Below are 18,265 nucleotides of genomic sequence, written 5' to 3'. Positions count from 1 at the left end.
AAGGTCCACAAGAAAGACTATCGTCTTTAAAACACGTGATAGTAATGTTTGTGGTTGGTCAAGGACAACAAGAATAACTTTTAAGAACGCGCGCACCTGTGTGTGTGTGTGCGTGTGTGGGCGTGTGCGTGTGTGTGCGTGCGCGAGCGCGCGCGCGCGCGCGTGTGTGTGTGTGTGTGTGTGTGTGTGTGTGTGTGTTTTACCTCTATAATAACCAACCTAACAATCCTCTGCGCCGCCCTTCACGCTACTAGTAATCTGAAATAAACATGCATAGAAATATTGATTATATCAGTAAAACCATCAACAACAACAATAATAACAAGTTTAACCCTAAAGAAATGTATAATTTGGCTTCAGACGAATGTCCAGCCTTTCTTTTTCTTCAATCTTGTCGATCACGCCGTTCTAAGACCTCATGTATGACCTCCAAACGCACGCATGGATACGCTTGGGAAGGCCCACTGCATTTCTTTTCCAAGACACATATTGGGCGGCTCACCATCCCAATTGATCCGTTGAGCAAATGAATGATGGTGTTTAATGAGCCTGAAAAGCATAATGAGGTGGCCTTCGATTGGACCAGTGCCCTCTAACGTCTAATCGAACACGGCTCATGAGAGAGCAACCAACCACATCTCGGCAAGTTTGGTTCGGGAGCGTCGCACTTGCGTCCGCGGGGAAGCAGCGTCTCGGTGAACTTTAGTTTCCTGTTTCCGGTGCGAGATGGTGAACCTCGGGGACATGTTTCCTAACTTCACTGTCGAGACCACGATGGGCACCTTAGACCTTCATGAATTCTTTATGAACAGGTGAGACTGCTAAAAAGAAAGGTGCATGCGAGAAAAGTGCAACGTCCTTTGCTCTCTTTTCGGTGATCCTAGCTTCCTGCAGATTTGAGCTTTGAATAACCCTTTTGTCATGCTCTGCAATATATCTTTTCTTTGAAGTTGAATGAAATTTCAGCTATCACGAAATCTCAGACGTCAGTCTGCTGCGTGTTACAAAAAGACGTCCAAATGGTTTAGACAGGTTAAGATGATCAGCGTGCAATGAGAGGAAAGAAAGACATAACTTAACCACGAATTAAAAAAAGGTCAGCTGACATATCAGCTAAACTTTCTGTCATATTCTTTTCGCTGCACCAGACAAAGGTTAGAAATACCTAAAATCTTGAAAAGGATTGTGTGGTGAACAACATAGTTTTGATTTTAATGCCACTTTTCAGCCAAGTAGGACTTTGGTTCCGCTATGAAGATGCAATGCAGCGCATGGTCATGCTTGAAGGTCAAGTAATACTACTCGCTGTCTCTGCCTTTGGCGTGCCTTTGTGTCCCTTTGTTTCAAAGTACTTGCGTGCATTGACATAATAGGTTACCGTGTTAGCCCAAGTGAAGTGAAGCTACTATATTATGTGGATGACGTACCGCTTATTTGTTCTAACAAGGAAAGCGTTTCAAAAGTAGCCGTTGTGACAAAATAGTTCTGTAAAACATCAGGTGGTGTTATTAACTCTGCAAGTAAGCGGGCATCTTGGATGGGCACTATGAAAGCAGTCCAACAGAAATACAAGTTATCAAGTGGGACGCCTATGAGATACGTTGGTGTTTCGCTGCAGAATTTACGTCACCTTACGGACGTACGAATGCAAACAAGTGAAAAAACAACAACAAAGAAGTTTGGCGGTACAGATTTTTTTATGTGCGCAAGAGCAAACGTATTTATTCCTTTTTTTTGTCTATAGGATCGCGTTGCTACAACAGGCTCTGTGCACCTGAGACAGCTTACCAAAAAAGCAAAGATAATTCACCGTCTTTATGTGAAGATCTACATGTGGGCGTACAAGCCTAGGTTTTCTTCTGCCACTGCCGCCGGTTTCCATAACCCCTATCATGCTAAATCAGAAAACGTGAAACGAAAAACAATTTCTGGCAACTTTGGTGATGGTTACTTACTTTGGTAATCAACCAAGCATTAGCATTTTTAACAGAAGTTAAGGTTACATACCCTTGAAGGGACGCTAAAGCCAACTATTCGGTTAACGTTGATTGTTGAAATTGCAGCCCAGAAACCTCGTAGTGTTACTTTCGTGCCAAAGAAGGGCCTATTTTGAAATAAAATCACGTTTCAGTGCTCTGCACTGGGTTAGCTCTCTTCAAGTTACCCGCCTCAAGAAGCGGACCGACCGAACCATCTCACATACCTGTTGCTGTGCACAAAGTTGCCCGGCTTTACTGCACTAGTACCAGCAGTTTGAGAGAAGCGAGAGCCACAGCTGCAGCAACAGCCTTGATCGATTTCTTGCCATTGGCTTCGAGATTGCAAACACATTTGCATCAACTACGCCACGCTAGATGACACCACCTGTTTCGTGTAACTACGCGAAAATTGAATTTTTCAACCACTCGCGCCATTCCCCATAGTAACGTCTTGCGGTTCTTTTTTCCACTAATCAAACAAAAACGAACAAGTGGAACTTTATTTCGTAGCTAAAATTTATTTAGAGGTAAACCAAATTAACCATGGGCAAGCCTTATAAAGCCATGTTGAGCATCGTAAAACATGATTAGCTACGCATCACTTGGGTAATGAAATCACACTGTGATAAATATTATTTCAGCTGAGCTGAAAATATCCTATGCCTGATGAAGCCACGCAAAATAAGATGTGTGGAGCTTAGCCTAATGCTAGCTAAGATAGAGCCTAAATATAGCGCTAATTCATATAGTTAGCTAAGTAAGCTAAAGATAACATAACATGCCACCTAATTGAGACCAAGCTTCGGATATGCAAATTAGGCCAATAGTTTATTTAAAAATGGAGGGTACCCAGTGCTGCGATTGCGAAGCGATCCTCAATGGAACCCGATCGATACCTAGCAAATTCTCGTGAATTGCAATGTGATGGCGTGAAAAATTTGTCCATGGCTAGTGAACGAGTGCGAGTGAACGTGTGCCTAGCAAAACCTGAACAAGTCAGTGAAAACTTGCTTTGCTCTGCACCAGCCACGACTCAGCAAAAACTGAGAAAATATTTTCCTCTGTCTAAAATATTTTCCTGCGTCAATGTTGATATTTAAGTTACTTAGCTTGTAGCGTAGGTTATCCTTTCATCTTTGCGTTTTTTTTATCTTTTTTGTACTACTTAGCTTTCTCTGTCGGCATAGAAAGCGGTTATACTTCTTATAAAATTGTTGGTGGTTTTGCGATCAAAAATGCGATATGAATGTAAGAGATGTCGTAGTGCACGGCACAGTAATTCGATGACGTGCGGTTAACGTGCTTCTAAATCTGAGCACACGAGCTTTTTGCTAATAGCGTCAATCGAAATGTGGCCGCAAACTCGGTCTCGCAAACTAACACGGTGTTACTAACATATGGTTCAAAGTAGAAAGCATGGCCGCTGTGGCCACAATTTTTATAAAGGTGAAAATACTTGCGGCCTGTGTGCTTAAATAAGGGGCCCCTTCAAGCATCCCTGGCGACCGATATTCTCCGAACCCTCCACTACTGCATAATTCGTAATCATATGCTCGTTTTTGAAAGTCCAACCTCCAAATTTACTATATACTATGGTTATTTAAGTACAAGGTCATCGTTCTAGCAGGTGTTGGTTTGTGGGACAAACTAATTGATACATATCAAACATATGATCCCACACATATTATCTGCTGATCACTTCACTTAGTTCCTACAAGTACTCATCTAAACAAGAAACGCAAACAAAATAACCACATTTTAATGCTCGTTGATACATGATTTCTTCAATAAACTGGAGGTATTAAAACTATCTGGGCTCTCTAGTTCATGATGCGACCATGAGGCCCACCGGAGAGGACTCTCGCAATTGTGACCACATGGTGTTCTTTAGGGTACACTGACATTGCAGACTACACGGTCTTCTACCGTTCTACCTCCATCAAAATGCGACCATTGCGGCCGGTACCGAACCTAAACCTTTCGGGTCACCAGCCACCGACCTCCAAAGGCGCTGTGCAATTGCTGTGGTATATCTGCAGTGTCTCCACCGTCACCAAATTATCCATGAAAAAAAAACAAAATAAAATTTCAAATAGGAGTAATGTATGTCAGGGAGCTATACATATTATGACGGCGGATTGAATGTACGGGGTCTCGAAAGCGTGTCGCAGCTGCTGCTGGAAGGTAGCCCAGTCGAGTAAGTCAATGACATAGTTAAAATGCTATGTCTTTGTGACTCCGGTCAGAAAAAAAGGGACGTAACGCAGTTTGGCGGCCTCGTCCCACCGATTAGCGACACTTACGCGGTCGTACTCATCGAGCCAGTCTTCTACGTCTTTTCCACGAAGACCAGCGAAGAGCGGGGGTGCCCGCTGATGTCATTGTATGTAAATAGGAAGGGCAGCTTGCGTCGGAGCGTGGTTCATGACATCAGCGCCGGCAGGCTCGGTCTGAGACATGCTGCCTGACAGTGGGCGCAATCGGTGGCCTGAACGAAGCTCCAGGGGGTAGAGTGGGCTGCGGGAGGTTAGACGACCGAAAATCCACCTCCACCACGTATGAAGTCTTGGTAGTCTTGGTTGCGACAGCGTTTAATTGAGGAAAGACCTCGCAAAACGAACGGGCAGAGCCACTATAGAGACGATGACGATGATGATGGCACAGAGGGGCCATGAGGAAGAGGCTAGCGGATGATGGTGATTATGATCATGCAGTGATGAGAACGATGTAAGTAACAAACGCCCACAATATATAATCTCTGCAATGTTGGTGACGGTATTTTTAAAGGAGGCTTTCGCAGCGTTGGATTGCGAACAGCATGCGATAACACTTCATGAAGAGTATACCTTAGTAATTTGCGATTCGCTGATGACGATTGCTTTGTTGAGTAACTCGCATAAACTATTGCAACTGTATTGATGAGTGTTGTGTGTCATGCAAAGCTCGGCAAGCACACTGTCAGTGCTAAGCACGAGACCCTCGGCCCGGACGTTGTCGCTGATTACGCTGGCTAGGCCTACGCTCCTACCTGGTCTCTAATAACAGTTCTGACTGTCTCAGTTCTTTATTTTATTTGGTGGAGTTTGCTGGGTCTCCTTGCAATCCTGGAGTTGCGAAGCCAGACCTGACCTGCCGTCATGACAGCTGCACCTGCCACAACATTCCACCTGTGGCTCCCCAGGCCATCGTGTCCTCTGGCGCGGTCCGTCAGTGGGATCCTTCCATATTCAGCGGCACTGACGATCACGACGCCGACGACTGGCTGGCTACTTACGATTTCGTGAGTGTCTTGAACAAATGAGACGAAGTCACGAGACTGGCCACTGTCGGCATTTACCTCAGTGGCTTTGCCCACTTGTGGATTCGGAACCCTGAGCCCGACGTTCCCACCTGGACAGCAATCTAGGCAAAGTTCAGCGAAGTCTTCGGTGGTCCTGCTGTTTTCAAACTTCGTGCGGAACAGCACCTTCAGTCGAGATCTCAACTGCCTGGTGAGAATTTGACAAGTTACATAGAAGACGTCATTGACTTTTGCAAACGCGTCGATGCGAACGGGACAGAGGTGGACCTCATCAAGCATATTTTAAAGGGTATCGACGAGGACGACTTCCAGATGCTCATTCAAAAAGCCCTGCTACTGTTGCCCAAGTTACCAAGCTCTGCCAAAGTTTTGATGAGCTCCGCCGGCAACGTCTCGTCACCCAACGTGCTGTCCCACATCAAGAATCGATGTCCGGCTTAACTCCCTCGCAAGACCTGATCCTCCTCTTGCAGATCAAAGATTTCGTGCGCGAAGAAGTTGCCCGCCAACTCTCGCTCACCTCCTGCCTACCGGAGCGCAGTGCGCCACTTAGCCCAACACTACGGACTGTCATACAAGATCAAGTGTCTGAGGTCCTTCCTCCGCAGCTGGTGCCACCAGTCAATGGACCATTGATGTACGCCAAAGCAGCAGCACGACCACGACCACAGACGTTCCAAGTGCCGCCTCCACTGCCTGCTCCTGTTTTTGCCGCCCAGCCGCCATGACCTCCAGTCCGCCGAGTCTCTAATCCATGGCGCACTGCTGGCAACCGACCGATCTGCTTTTCATGTGGTCTACCTGGACACATCGCACGTCTGTGCCATCACCGCCCACTCCACTCACGTGGAAACCCACGTCCATATGAGAACGATTACACGTACACTCCCAACACTCCAGACCCCGAATTCTACGCTCCTCGAACAAGCCACCGACAAGCTCCACATCGCCGATCTTCTTCGCTCGCCCTCCCCAATGCGCCGACGCCCCCCTACAATCGACGCGGAAAACTAAATGACGCAGTTCCCAAGGCAAGAACTGCGTCCTCGTTGCAAACCACAAGCCGTCTTCGTTCGCCGCCGAATGTAATTAAAGCCGTTCTTGAAGACGTACCCGTACTTGCCCTTATTGATACTGGGGCCACAATTTCTGTCATCGCCGAAAAAGTTTGCCGTTCAATTCGAAAAGTGACAACGCCTTACTTCGGTTCATGTCTTCATACTGCCACTGCACAGCTTGTGCAGCCTGTGGCCGCGTGTACTGCCAGACTTATAATTCAAGGAGTGACCTACACAGCGCCGTTCGTAGTACACCCGCACTGTTCTCTTGACATTATTTTAGATTGGGACTTTCTCTCCCATCACCAAGTCGTCATTCATTACGTCCGTGCCGAAGTCGTCTTTTGTCCCCTTGGTGATGCGCTAGCAGCGCATGATCGCCCTTCCTACGTGACGTTGGTCATTAGTGACAACACCCAGATCCCTCCACACGCTACTGTTTTCGCACCTGTGTCGTGTTCTGCCGTCGTCGACGCTACCGCATTCTTCACGCCTTCCGCTGCTTTCATTCATCGCCACTTATCACCGATCCCAACCGCTCTCCTTACTCTTCAAGGTGGTGCGACCGACGTGCCTGTGGAGAATCCGTTCCCATTCACCATTGCCCCGCTGCGGTGGTCCAGTGGCTAAGGTACTCGGCTGCTGACCCGCAGGTCGCGGGATTGAATCCTGGCTGTGGTGGCTGCATTTCTGATGGAGGCGGAAATGTTGTACGCCCGTGTGCTCAGATTTGGGTGCACGTTAAAGAACCCCAGGTGGTCAAAATTTCCAGAGCCCTCCACTACGGCGTCTCTCATAATCATATGGTGGTTTTGGGACGGTAAACCCTACATATCAATTAATCATCAATCAATCCCATTTACGATTACACTCCTTCGAGGAGCATGTATTGGTTCGATAGAATCATTCGAAACCACCGCTACACTTGACGTTCCTGATGGATCATCGGAAGTCAGTGCCCTCTCCTGTAGTTCCGTGAATAACCCTCCACTACCGCCATTTTCAACCGTGTCATCGACGAAGGCCTAACCCCACAACAGAGGTGTGAGCTTTTGAGCCTCCTTGACAACTTTCGCCTATTTTTGGACAGTCACAGTACTACTTTAGGTCGAACATCTGTCACACCTGTCCCGTTATTAGGGAGGCGATCGCCGGGCTAATTCCAAGAGCCGAAGTATCGGCCCCCCGAACCGCTCCACGAAAGCGTGGACAATTTAGAAATGGTCCTTATTGGTGCGCCAGCGGACGCCGGCTGTGGCCCAAAGAACAAGACAGAGCCGAGAGTTGATAAACAGACAAAATTATATTCTCATTAACGGCAGATCAAAACACAATACACACGTATGCACACTCCACAATAGTTACATACAATACGTCACCAAACAAACAATGTACTACACAGTACAATCAACCACACTTGAAACAATGGACACAGACAACCATACGCACTACAATGCAGTCACATGCATTGAACAACCAAGACACTTAAAGACTAAAGAGATATAAAACCTATTCAGTCCAAAGTCCTTGGAACAAAAGTCTGAATGATACTCTTCCGAGAATCACTCACTCAAAGTCCAGCGTTGTTGTCGTTCCGCAGCTCTCGAAGTCTCTCTTCCAGGAAACCTCGCCGGAGTTTCTATTCCAGGAAAACTCCCGTCTTCAATAGGCCACTCTTCAAACTTCAACTTCTTCGCCGGAAATCCGTCGGCTTCACACACGCAGCTGTTGCCCGCGTCTTCGCTCGATAGCGGTAAACTCACGCTCTTGCCTGAAGCTCGAGCCGTCCCTACGGACCAAAACTTTGCCGACTACACGGCGGACTCTCTACGCACTCTGGCGCTCACTTCCGTCTCCTCCTGTTCTGTCTCTACGGGCAGAACCTTCGCCGACTCCACGGCGGAATTCCTACGCGCTCTGGCGTTAACTTCCGTCACCACCTGTTCTGTCACTACGGGCAGAACCTTCGCCGACTACACGGCGGAATCCCTACGCGCTCTGGCGTTAACTTCCGTCACCTCCTGTTCTGTAACTACGGCAGAACCTTCGCCGACTACACGGCGGAATTCCTACGCGCTCCGGCGCTAACTCTCCGTCTTCTCCTGTTCTCTCGTCTCGGCCGCTCGATTAAATACCTTCCGCGCCACTTTCCAGAATTTTCTCGTCCTTTCGTCGGCGCGATACGCAGCGAAGGCTGGAGAGAGGCGAGTCGGTTTGTCAGCCCTCCGCGTCGGGTGACTCAGCTCGGCGTAGCCACGCCTCCTTCGTTCTGGAAATTTCTAGCGCTTACCCGGCCGCCGCTGTGGGGTGAGGAGGTTCGTCTGCGAAGCCGTGCTTCTGCGGGGAGAGCGCGCGCCCGGGAGCCTTGGATGTTTGCTTTCTTTTTTTTTTTCTTTTTACCTCGCGGCGTTTCTACCGCCCGTTGTCGCAAGGATTTGGCGGCGCGCTCTCTTTTTAGCGCTCGTTCTGTGACACTGCCCCCCACTTTAAGAATATTATCTCATAATATTCAAAACCACACAAACGAGCGCGGAAAGTCACCACACACTCTCACAGACTGTAACACCATCAGTCGCTCATAACACTTCACATTCACAATAGATCACGCAATACAATCTTACATTGTAGTTCAATTCCACAACACATGAAATATAGCCACAGGTACATGCCTACAACACTTCATCCCACATTCCAAACAATACAAACGTACAAAGTTCTGTCGATACAACAATTATACCACACTTTACATCACATCATCGCACAGAACACTGACTCGCTCGACATACACTTGAGACACAGGATAACAAGAACAATAACACAACATATGGCACTCAACCCTGCCAAACACAATCTGATTCCACCTCAGCACCTATCTTGAGTACTTCGAACAGCGCTTGCGCCCTTTCTTGCGGTGCTCGCTCGACTTCTTGTTTTTCCACGTTCCCTTTCGGCGAGCCCTTTCCAACGACGATATCTGAGGCGTCGTCTCAGCCATCGTTGTCTCTTCCGACACCGTTAACGCGTCATTCCATTCGACGGGTCCTGTCTGTTTATTTACCCGCTTGATCATACTTCTACATTTTTCCCGACTGACCAACTCCGTCTCCTTTACACTGTCGGTCGGTTGAAGTCGTGCCGACGTAAGTCCGGTTGCTCGGCCCGTGAACTGATTCGACACGATCGTCTTCTCCTTCGCTGTCTCTTGCGCCGCAGCTTCCCCTTGGGCTCTAGTGAGACCCGTCACGGGATGTTCCTCCACTGTATCTCGCGGCCGCTGTGTTGGCGAGGGCTCTATTTTCGGGTCTTCTCCCAAACATTCTGGATCACTTGGCCCTCGCGCCCCGTCGATGTTTCCGATGACAAGGTCATACAGGGGGGTCGTCATGCATAACGCAGTAACCTTCCCGCTGAAGTACGGGGTTTCAACCTCAATTTCTGCTTCGGGAAGCATCCGGACCGTACGGTCAATTAGGCAAACCGGTTTCGTTCTGCCTGTCAACTCTCTTTCCCGTACCAAATTTCTTCTCACGATAACCGTGGAGCTACCGGTGTCTCTTAGAACCGTAATCTTCTTGCCTGCAATCTTTCCAGGAAGCGTTGGCATTCCCTTCGTAACACCGGTTGGCTGTTTTGACATTACAGCCCCCACAATAGGAATTTTCTCCCCATTCTTCAACTCTACGAATCCATCGGTGACGGCATTATTATCAGATTTCGGTGCCGCTTGCACACAAGATACCTGGTGAGTTTGACTCACTCCGTTCCGACAAGCGTCTGCTTTGTGCCCAGTCTGACCACACTTAAAACATTTTACAACCGTAGGGCTCGTAAAGATCGTTCGACAGTTTTTCGCGCGATGACCCACTCGGTTACACAGAAAACATCGCTGCATGCTCTCTGGTGCACGCTTCTTTTCTTCAGTAGCCAATTTCTTCGAATCCTCGGGACAATCCTTCTTGACCTTGGCCAAATTAGTTCCTCCTTGCGCTTCTAAGAATTGATCAGCCAATTCAAGCATTCCTTCAAATGACTCCGCCTTCCTCTCTTTCAAATACAGCGACAGGCTTGGGTGGCAACTAGTAAGAAATTGTTCTTTAATTAACAGCTCTCTAAGCTCATCGTACTCCTGTGCTGTCCCTGAAAGTTCAATCCATCTGTCGAAATAATGGCAAAGTCGGGCGGCATACTGCGTAGCCGTCTCACCATCAGCTGGCTTTCCTGTCCGAAATCTGTCCCGGAACCCTTCCACAGTGAACCTAAATCGCTTCAACAAAGCAGCTTTCACCTTTGCGTAGTTGGCTGCATCGGTCGGCATCAGCCTACCGTACACACTGAGCGCTTCACCACTCAAGCAAGTACTCAAAGCAGTTGCCCATTGATGTTCCGGCCAATTCTGGCTCTTCGCAATCGTCTCAAATCGGTGGAGGTACGCGTCTAGGTCGTCCTTCCTTTCATCAAACGCTACGAGCAGCTTGCTTGGGTTCAAGCGGAAGCCGTGATCCTCTCGTTCGCTGCTTTCCACTCTAGCTTGGACCGGAGTTTCACTTCGCTGTTGCAAACGGAGCCGCTCGAGTTCTATCTCGTGCTGTCGCTGCCGTTCCCTTTCCTCTCTTTCTTCTTTCGCCCTTTCAGCTGCCAACCTCTCTCTCTCCAGCTCCAACTTCAATTGCTGCTCTCGTTCTTCCTTCAGCTGTCGCTCTTTTGCCTCTCTTTCTTCTTTCAGCTGTCGCTCCTTTGCTTCTCTTTCTTCTCTCGCCCTTTCAGCGGCCAGCCTTTCTCTCTCCAACTCAGCTGCCTTTTCCTCCTTGGCCCTCTCTGCCGCCAACCTCTCTCTTTCCAGCTCGGCTGCTTTTTCTTCTTTGGCTCTCTCTTTTTCTTCTTTTTCCTTCTGGGTGACCCACTTCCGTAGTTCGGCGCCAGAAAGACCCATCTTTTCACCAAGAGCAACTAACTTTTCGAGATCCATTGTGTCTCGCAACTCGCAACTAAAACCTTGCCGCGTGCAAAAAGTATCTGCCTAAATCAGTCTATCGGAACACTCTCCTGCACTCGTTAACGAGAACACTGAACAACACACAAAATCGTTCCGATAGCACTATCAACAACTCGAGGCTCTTTCTCACTACTTTGGACACACTGTGCACCAAAAGGTCCTGTTTCGCGGACGCCAGATTAATTGTCACACCTGTCCCGTTATTAGGGAGGCGATCGCCGGGCTAATTCCAAGAGCCGAAGTATCGGCCCCCCGAACCGCACCACGAAAGCGTGGACAATTTAGAAATGGTCCTTATTGGTGCGCCAGCGGACGCCGGCTGTGGCCCAAAGAACAAGACAGAGCCGAGAGTTGATAAACAGACAAAATTATATTCTCATTAACGGCAGATCAAAACACAATACACACGTATGCACACTCCACAATAGTTACATACAATACGTCACCAAACAAACAATGTACTACACAGTACAATCAACCACACTTGAAACAATGGACACAGACAACCATACGCACTACAATGCAGTCACATGCATTGAACAACCAAGACACTTAAAGACTAAAGAGATATAAAACCTATTCAGTCCAAAGTCCTTGGAACAAAAGTCTGAATGATACTCTTCCGAGAATCACTCACTCAAAGTCCAGCGTTGTTGTCGTTCCGCAGCTCTCGAAGTCTCTCTTCCAGGAAACCTCGCCGGAGTTTCTATTCCAGGAAAACTCCCGTCTTCAATAGGCCACTCTTCAAACTTCAACTTCTTCGCCGGAAATCCGTCGGCTTCACACACGCAGCTGTTGCCCGCGTCTTCGCTCGATAGCGGTAAACTCACGCTCTTGCCTGAAGCTCGAGCCGTCCCTACGGACCAAAACTTTGCCGACTACACGGCGGACTCTCTACGCACTCTGGCGCTCACTTCCGTCTCCTCCTGTTCTGTCTCTACGGGCAGAACCTTCGCCGACTCCACGGCGGAATTCCTACGCGCTCTGGCGTTAACTTCCGTCACCACCTGTTCTGTCACTACGGGCAGAACCTTCGCCGACTACACGGCGGAATCCCTACGCGCTCTGGCGTTAACTTCCGTCACCTCCTGTTCTGTAACTACGGCAGAACCTTCGCCGACTACACGGCGGAATTCCTACGCGCTCCGGCGCTAACTCTCCGTCTTCTCCTGTTCTCTCGTCTCGGCCGCTCGATTAAATACCTTCCGCGCCACTTTCCAGAATTTTCTCGTCCTTTCGTCGGCGCGATACGCAGCGAAGGCTGGAGAGAGGCGAGTCGGTTTGTCAGCCCTCCGCGTCGGGTGACTCAGCTCGGCGTAGCCACGCCTCCTTCGTTCTGGAAATTTCTAGCGCTTACCCGGCCGCCGCTGTGGGGTGAGGAGGTTCGTCTGCGAAGCCGTGCTTCTGCGGGGAGAGCGCGCGCCCGGGAGCCTTGGATGTTTGCTTTCTTTTTTTTTTTCTTTTTACCTCGCGGCGTTTCTACCGCCCGTTGTCGCAAGGATTTGGCGGCGCGCTCTCTTTTTAGCGCTCGTTCTGTGACAACATCTACCGTATGCCACCAGATCGGCACAAGTAATCACCCACCACTACAGCAGCGGCCATACCGTGTTTCGCCGACTGAACGGCGTGTCATCAATCAACAAGTAGGTGACATGCTAAAGCGAGGCGTCGTTCAACTATCAAACAGTCCTTGGGAGTCGCCGGTTGTTTTAGTTAAAAATAAGGATGGCAAGATACGCTTTTGCGTAGATTATCGTCGCCTAAACAAAATAACACGAAAGGATGTTTATCCTTTGCCTCGAATTGATGACGTCCTTGACTTTTTACAAGGCGCAAAGTTCTTTTCCTCCCTTGATCTACGCTCTGGGTACTGGCAAGTGCCTATGAATGCGGATGATAGGCCAAAACTGCCTTTGTTACACCAGACGGCTTTTACGAATTTAACGTGATGCCTTTCGGCCTATGCAATGCACCGGCCACATTTGAGTGCATGATGGACACTATCCTACGAGGCCTCAAATGGAACACGTGTTTGTGCTACTTAGACGATGTTGTGGTATTCTCATCTGATTTTCTCACGCACCTTCGTTGGTTGGAGAAGGTTCTACGCTGCCTCTCTGCAGCAGGCCTTCAACTCAACTTCAAGAAGTGTTGTTTTGGAGCACGCAAGCTGACCATTCTCGGACACGTCGTGTCGACGGATGGCGTTCTTCCTGACCCCGCTAGCTACGTGCTGTTCGCGAGTTCCTGAGGCCCGCCTCTCTCAAGCAGCTGCGTAGTTTTATTGGGCTTCGCTCATACCTTTGCCGTTCGTCCGGCATTTCACCTCGATCATGGCGCCTTTGACAGTCCTATTTCAGCGAGACCGCAATCTATCTGTGTGGTCTCCAGCCTGCGACAGTGCCTTTGCGAAGCTTCGTGAACTGTTTACAACACCACCCATACTGCGTCATTTTGATTCAAGCGCTCCCACAGAAATCCACACAGATGCTAGCGGTGTCGGTCTTGGCGCTGTACTCGCCCAATGAAATCCTGGTTAACAAGAATATGTTGTTGCGTACGCGAGCCGCACTCTTACAAGAACAGACGCAAATTATTCGGTAACTGAGAAAGAATGCCTAGCGATTACCTGGGTCATTACGAAATTTCAGCCTTATCTGTACGGCCGCCCTTTCGATGTTGTTACCGACCACCATGCGCTCTGCTGGTTATCCTCCCTCGAAGATCCCTCCGCACGCTTGGCACGATGGGCTTTACGGCTCCAAGAGTACGACATCTGTGTCATTTATCGCTCAGGCCAAAATCACGCCGATGTCGACGCTCTTTCGCATTCGCCTGTTTCTACTGATATTGCGAGTGTCTCCATCTAAGACAACTTCCTTCCACTATCAGGACCCATCAACATGGCTGCGGAGCAGCGCAAAGATTCATGGATTGCGTTTCTGATGGATTACCTATCTGAAACACTCGCCCACCCACCATCTCGAGCGCTACACCGACAAGCCTCTCACTTCGCCATCCGTGATGGAATACTTTATCGCCGCAACTACCACCCTGACGGCCGCAAATGGCTACTCGTCATACCCAGGCATCTCCGTGCCAGCATATGTGCTGCTTTTCATGCCGATCCGCAGTGTGCACACGCCGGTTTGTTGCAAACCTACGCCCGACTAAGTTTTCTATTTTATTGGCGCGGCATGTACACAATCGTTCAAAAGTACATTCAATCTTGTACAGAGTGCCAATGCCGCAAGCACAATCCTAGCCGTTCTACTGCACCAATGCAGCCGGTATCGTGCCCAGTGCGCCCATTCGACTGGGTTGGAATAGACCTTTATGATCCTCTACCATATACATTAGCTGGAAATCGCAGAAACGGCTGCTCTACCAGCCGTGAGGGCACGTGACGTTGCGTCTTTCCTGCTGCAACGTTTTGTTCTGCGTCACGGTGCTCCACGTAAACTTTTGAGCAACTGAGGCCGCGTCTTTCTCTCAGATGTTATTCAAGAACTTCTTGCTGAATGTCATGTGATTCACCGCTGTACTGCCGCATATCGGCCAGAAACAAATGGCTTGACCCAGCATTTCAACCGCACTCTTGGCGACACGCTTTCTATGTTTGTTGCCTCTAACCACACCAACTGCATGGGATCTTATCCTTCCCTACGTAACGTACGCTTACAACACGGCACTTCAAGCGACGACAGGTTTTTCTCTCTTCTTTTTACTTTACGGTCGAGAACCATCCTCTCCAATTGACACCATTCTCCCCTACCAGCCCGACTCATCTGAAGGCACACCAGTTTCTGAAGCCGCTCGATATGCGGAAGAATATCAGCAATTAGCTCGCACCCTTACAACACAAAAACAAGGGCTACAGAAATTTTGTCACTACGATGGACGGCCCAACTACCAGTTTTCGCCCAACTCTCTTGTTTGGCTGTGGGTGCTTCCCAGTGCTGCTCCTGGTATTTCTACAAAGTTTGTCAGCAGGTACGATGGACCTTATCGCGCCATAGAACAAACTTCCGCTTTTAACTACCTCATCGAACCCCTCACGGCCACTGTGGACCTGCGTCGCCGAGGCCGCGAAATCGTACATGTGGATCGCCTCAAACCATATTGCCACGTTCCATTTCTCAAGTTTTGTGATCGCCCCAAAACACTACACAATTCTCAGCGCAAAATGCGCGTGCAGTTTTTGAGAAGCTTCCGGAGTTTAGTAGGTCATTTCGATAAGATCACGCCCACTCTGTGCTGCGAACTGTACAGATTATTCTGGAAGCTACGCCACTGCCAGCGATAACGCTAGAACATTCGATGGCAAGAGTATAAATGCCGACGCACTTCGCCGCTTGTCAGTAATTGATCGACGGCCGACGCTCCGTTCACTGCTATCTGTGCAAGACTGCTACTGTAATCGGACCTTCCGTTTGCCGGGCACAGGTTCGCCCGAATAAACAGTTTGGTCCCAACATAAAGTCTCCTGTCTTCCGTCACATCACGACCCTGTGACAATATCACGAACCACTTGTCCTCACGACACCTTAGAACACTTACTTGGCACTATCTTCAACGAGAGGGAAATATGTAATGATAAATATAGTGGGTCATGCAAAGCTCGACAAACACATTGTCAGTGCTAAGCACGAGGCGCTCAGCCCGTACGTTGTCGCTGATTTTGCTGGCTAGGCCTACGCTCCTACCTGGTCTCGAATAACAGTTCTGACTGTCTCAGTTCTTTATTATACAACTTTTAATTACTGAATTACACCGCAGATTGCAGACCGTGGGTTTGAAAATTTATATGCATAAAAATAAAATAATGTTGAGCAGCCTTGGAAGAAAATAGTTGTTCCCGGTACCAATATAGATACTAGAAGTGGTAAAGAAATATGTCTATTTTGGAAATTATGTGCTCACAGAGGCGAACCATGCGAATAAAGTAAATAGGCGAATAAGAATGTTGGGTGGTGAATTTGGCAGGTATTCTGAGATAATGAATGAGAGTTTGCTAATAATTTTCAAGCAAAAAGTTTATAACAGCTGCATTTTACTGGTACTTACTTATACGGGAAGAAACATGAAGGTTTACGAAAAGGCGTTTACGTTGATCTTACATTGAGTACGACGCCGCGTGCCATGAAAATATATATGATACGTGTAACCTTAATATGGGCAACAAGCAGCAGAGTGGACGAGAGAACAGATGACTGTTAAGGTTATCTTAGTCAACAATAAGAAAGCAGCCAAAAGGCAACACAACTGGTGGCCAATAAAGGGACAGCGTAGGTTGTAACAGAAGACAAACGCGAAAATGGGAGGTCGAAAGTAAAACGGTCACATCACATTTAAAAGTTTCCGGAGTTCACTTAGGCACAGTATGCACAAGACCAGGCTGATGAGCAACAGGGGGGTGGCATGTACCCTACAATTAGCATAGTCACGTTCCTCAAGGTGATGTTGATGACAACCACTCCCTTGTGAAATGAAAATGCGCAAGTATGATTACATATTTGGTACACAGTTTAAAATCTTTTTATTAACCGTATTCTTACTGTCACAAGAAGTGTGTTAAGAGGCCAATCAGGCTGTAGCTTTAGCGTTTTCGTTGAGCGTAACATGTGCTTAGGTTTCATTGATTATTCGTTTTCCTGTAATTAAGTCGAGTGCCTTGACACTTTAGGGGTGAGTGGAGTACACGTGTGTGACAATAAGAATTATACTAATGTTGCAGCGGATACTTTTATTATTATTTCATGGTTGGCTGTAGGACATCGTACACATTCACCTCGTGAGCTGGTCAACGTGAGAAGGAACGCGAACACAAACACAAACAGGTTCAAAGGCACGGTTGACTATCTAACGAAAATTCTCTAGTTTTGTTTCTAATAGAATTATCGCCACTATTTTCATTCGAAATATTTAGCCGCAGGTTTCGCAAGACGGATCCACCTGCAAGAAATTATGATGCCACCAGTTTTGAAGTAACCATTTCCGAACATCACAGAGAAACGCATTGTCATTCAAATTTTTTCTTAACAAAACATTATTTCGTGTGTCGAAGCCCAAAGCTCAATGATGACATGGTTTAACACTGTTTCACACAGACTTCGAGCAGCCGATGGGCATCACCCATTGAAATCGTGAAAAAAGTTGGCCCCGTATGTGCATGTAATCAACAAATGTCGTCGAAAGACGATAGTCTTGCGTGTGAAGAGAGTGAACAAAACATTTATTCGATGTTCTGCGCAAGAAAATCGGTGAATGGTATTTCGGAGGCAGTGCGTTAGAGTGCCTCGAGCGTGCAGCAGAGGCGAGCGCATCAAGTCACGTCACACGTGAGACATGAGCGCCATGTGGCAGTTCCTTTTGGAAAACAAAGCGCGTGGCCGTTTGCGGCCGTCTCAGAGGTGATAAGGTGTAGAACGCGAGGCCACGGGTAGGTGCCACCACTATCTCGTCTTAGCAAAGCGTTGGAAACAGTCCCCGTTCTGTGCAAGCATTGCATGGTAAGCGCAGCGTGATAAGCGCTATGGTCCTTAAAATTACTTATGTATGCATTTTCTAGTAAGAGATGCATATGCAGAATTTATGCGTGTTGTTATGGTGCCCCAGACATGCGCAATAATTGCTTTTTAATTGACAATTGCACAAGCATGAACGCTCAACTTTGAGCAACATTGGTGATCGCTGCGGATGGGGTCGGCCGTTTCAAGTACCCGATGCTGGTGAGAGTGGACAAACAGACAAATGTACAGACAGACAGACAGATAGACAGACAGACAGACAGACAGACAGACCAAATTTTTTGTGTCGAAGGTCTATCGTCTTTAAAAAGAAAGAAAGAAAAAGACGGCGCAATCGCCAAATTTTTTTGTGCTCTACGGTTTCCTGAACAAAATCACACGTACAGACATCTATCCTTAGCCCC

General features: G+C 48.1%; 1 protein-coding gene across 1 annotated transcript in view; it reads left to right on the top strand.

Moving 5' to 3' along the window:
* The first annotated feature begins 678 nt into the window (after positions 1 to 678).
* Positions 679 to 18,265, top strand: part of LOC119161937 (peroxiredoxin-6) — a 54,592-nt gene continuing 37,005 nt past the window's right edge. Inside the window, exon 1 of the mRNA XM_037414433.2 lies at positions 679 to 812. Within this exon, the coding sequence (XP_037270330.1) occupies positions 727 to 812 (86 nt within the window). The 5' untranslated portion in view covers positions 679 to 726. The remainder of the gene's footprint in view (positions 813 to 18,265) is intronic.

This window comes from Rhipicephalus microplus, chromosome X, assembly GCF_043290135.1.
Source record: "Rhipicephalus microplus isolate Deutch F79 chromosome X, USDA_Rmic, whole genome shotgun sequence".
Lineage (NCBI taxonomy): Eukaryota > Metazoa > Arthropoda > Arachnida > Ixodida > Ixodidae > Rhipicephalus > Rhipicephalus microplus.
Note: the sequence above shows the minus strand (reverse complement) of the source record. Positions and strands in the feature narration are given on the sequence as shown.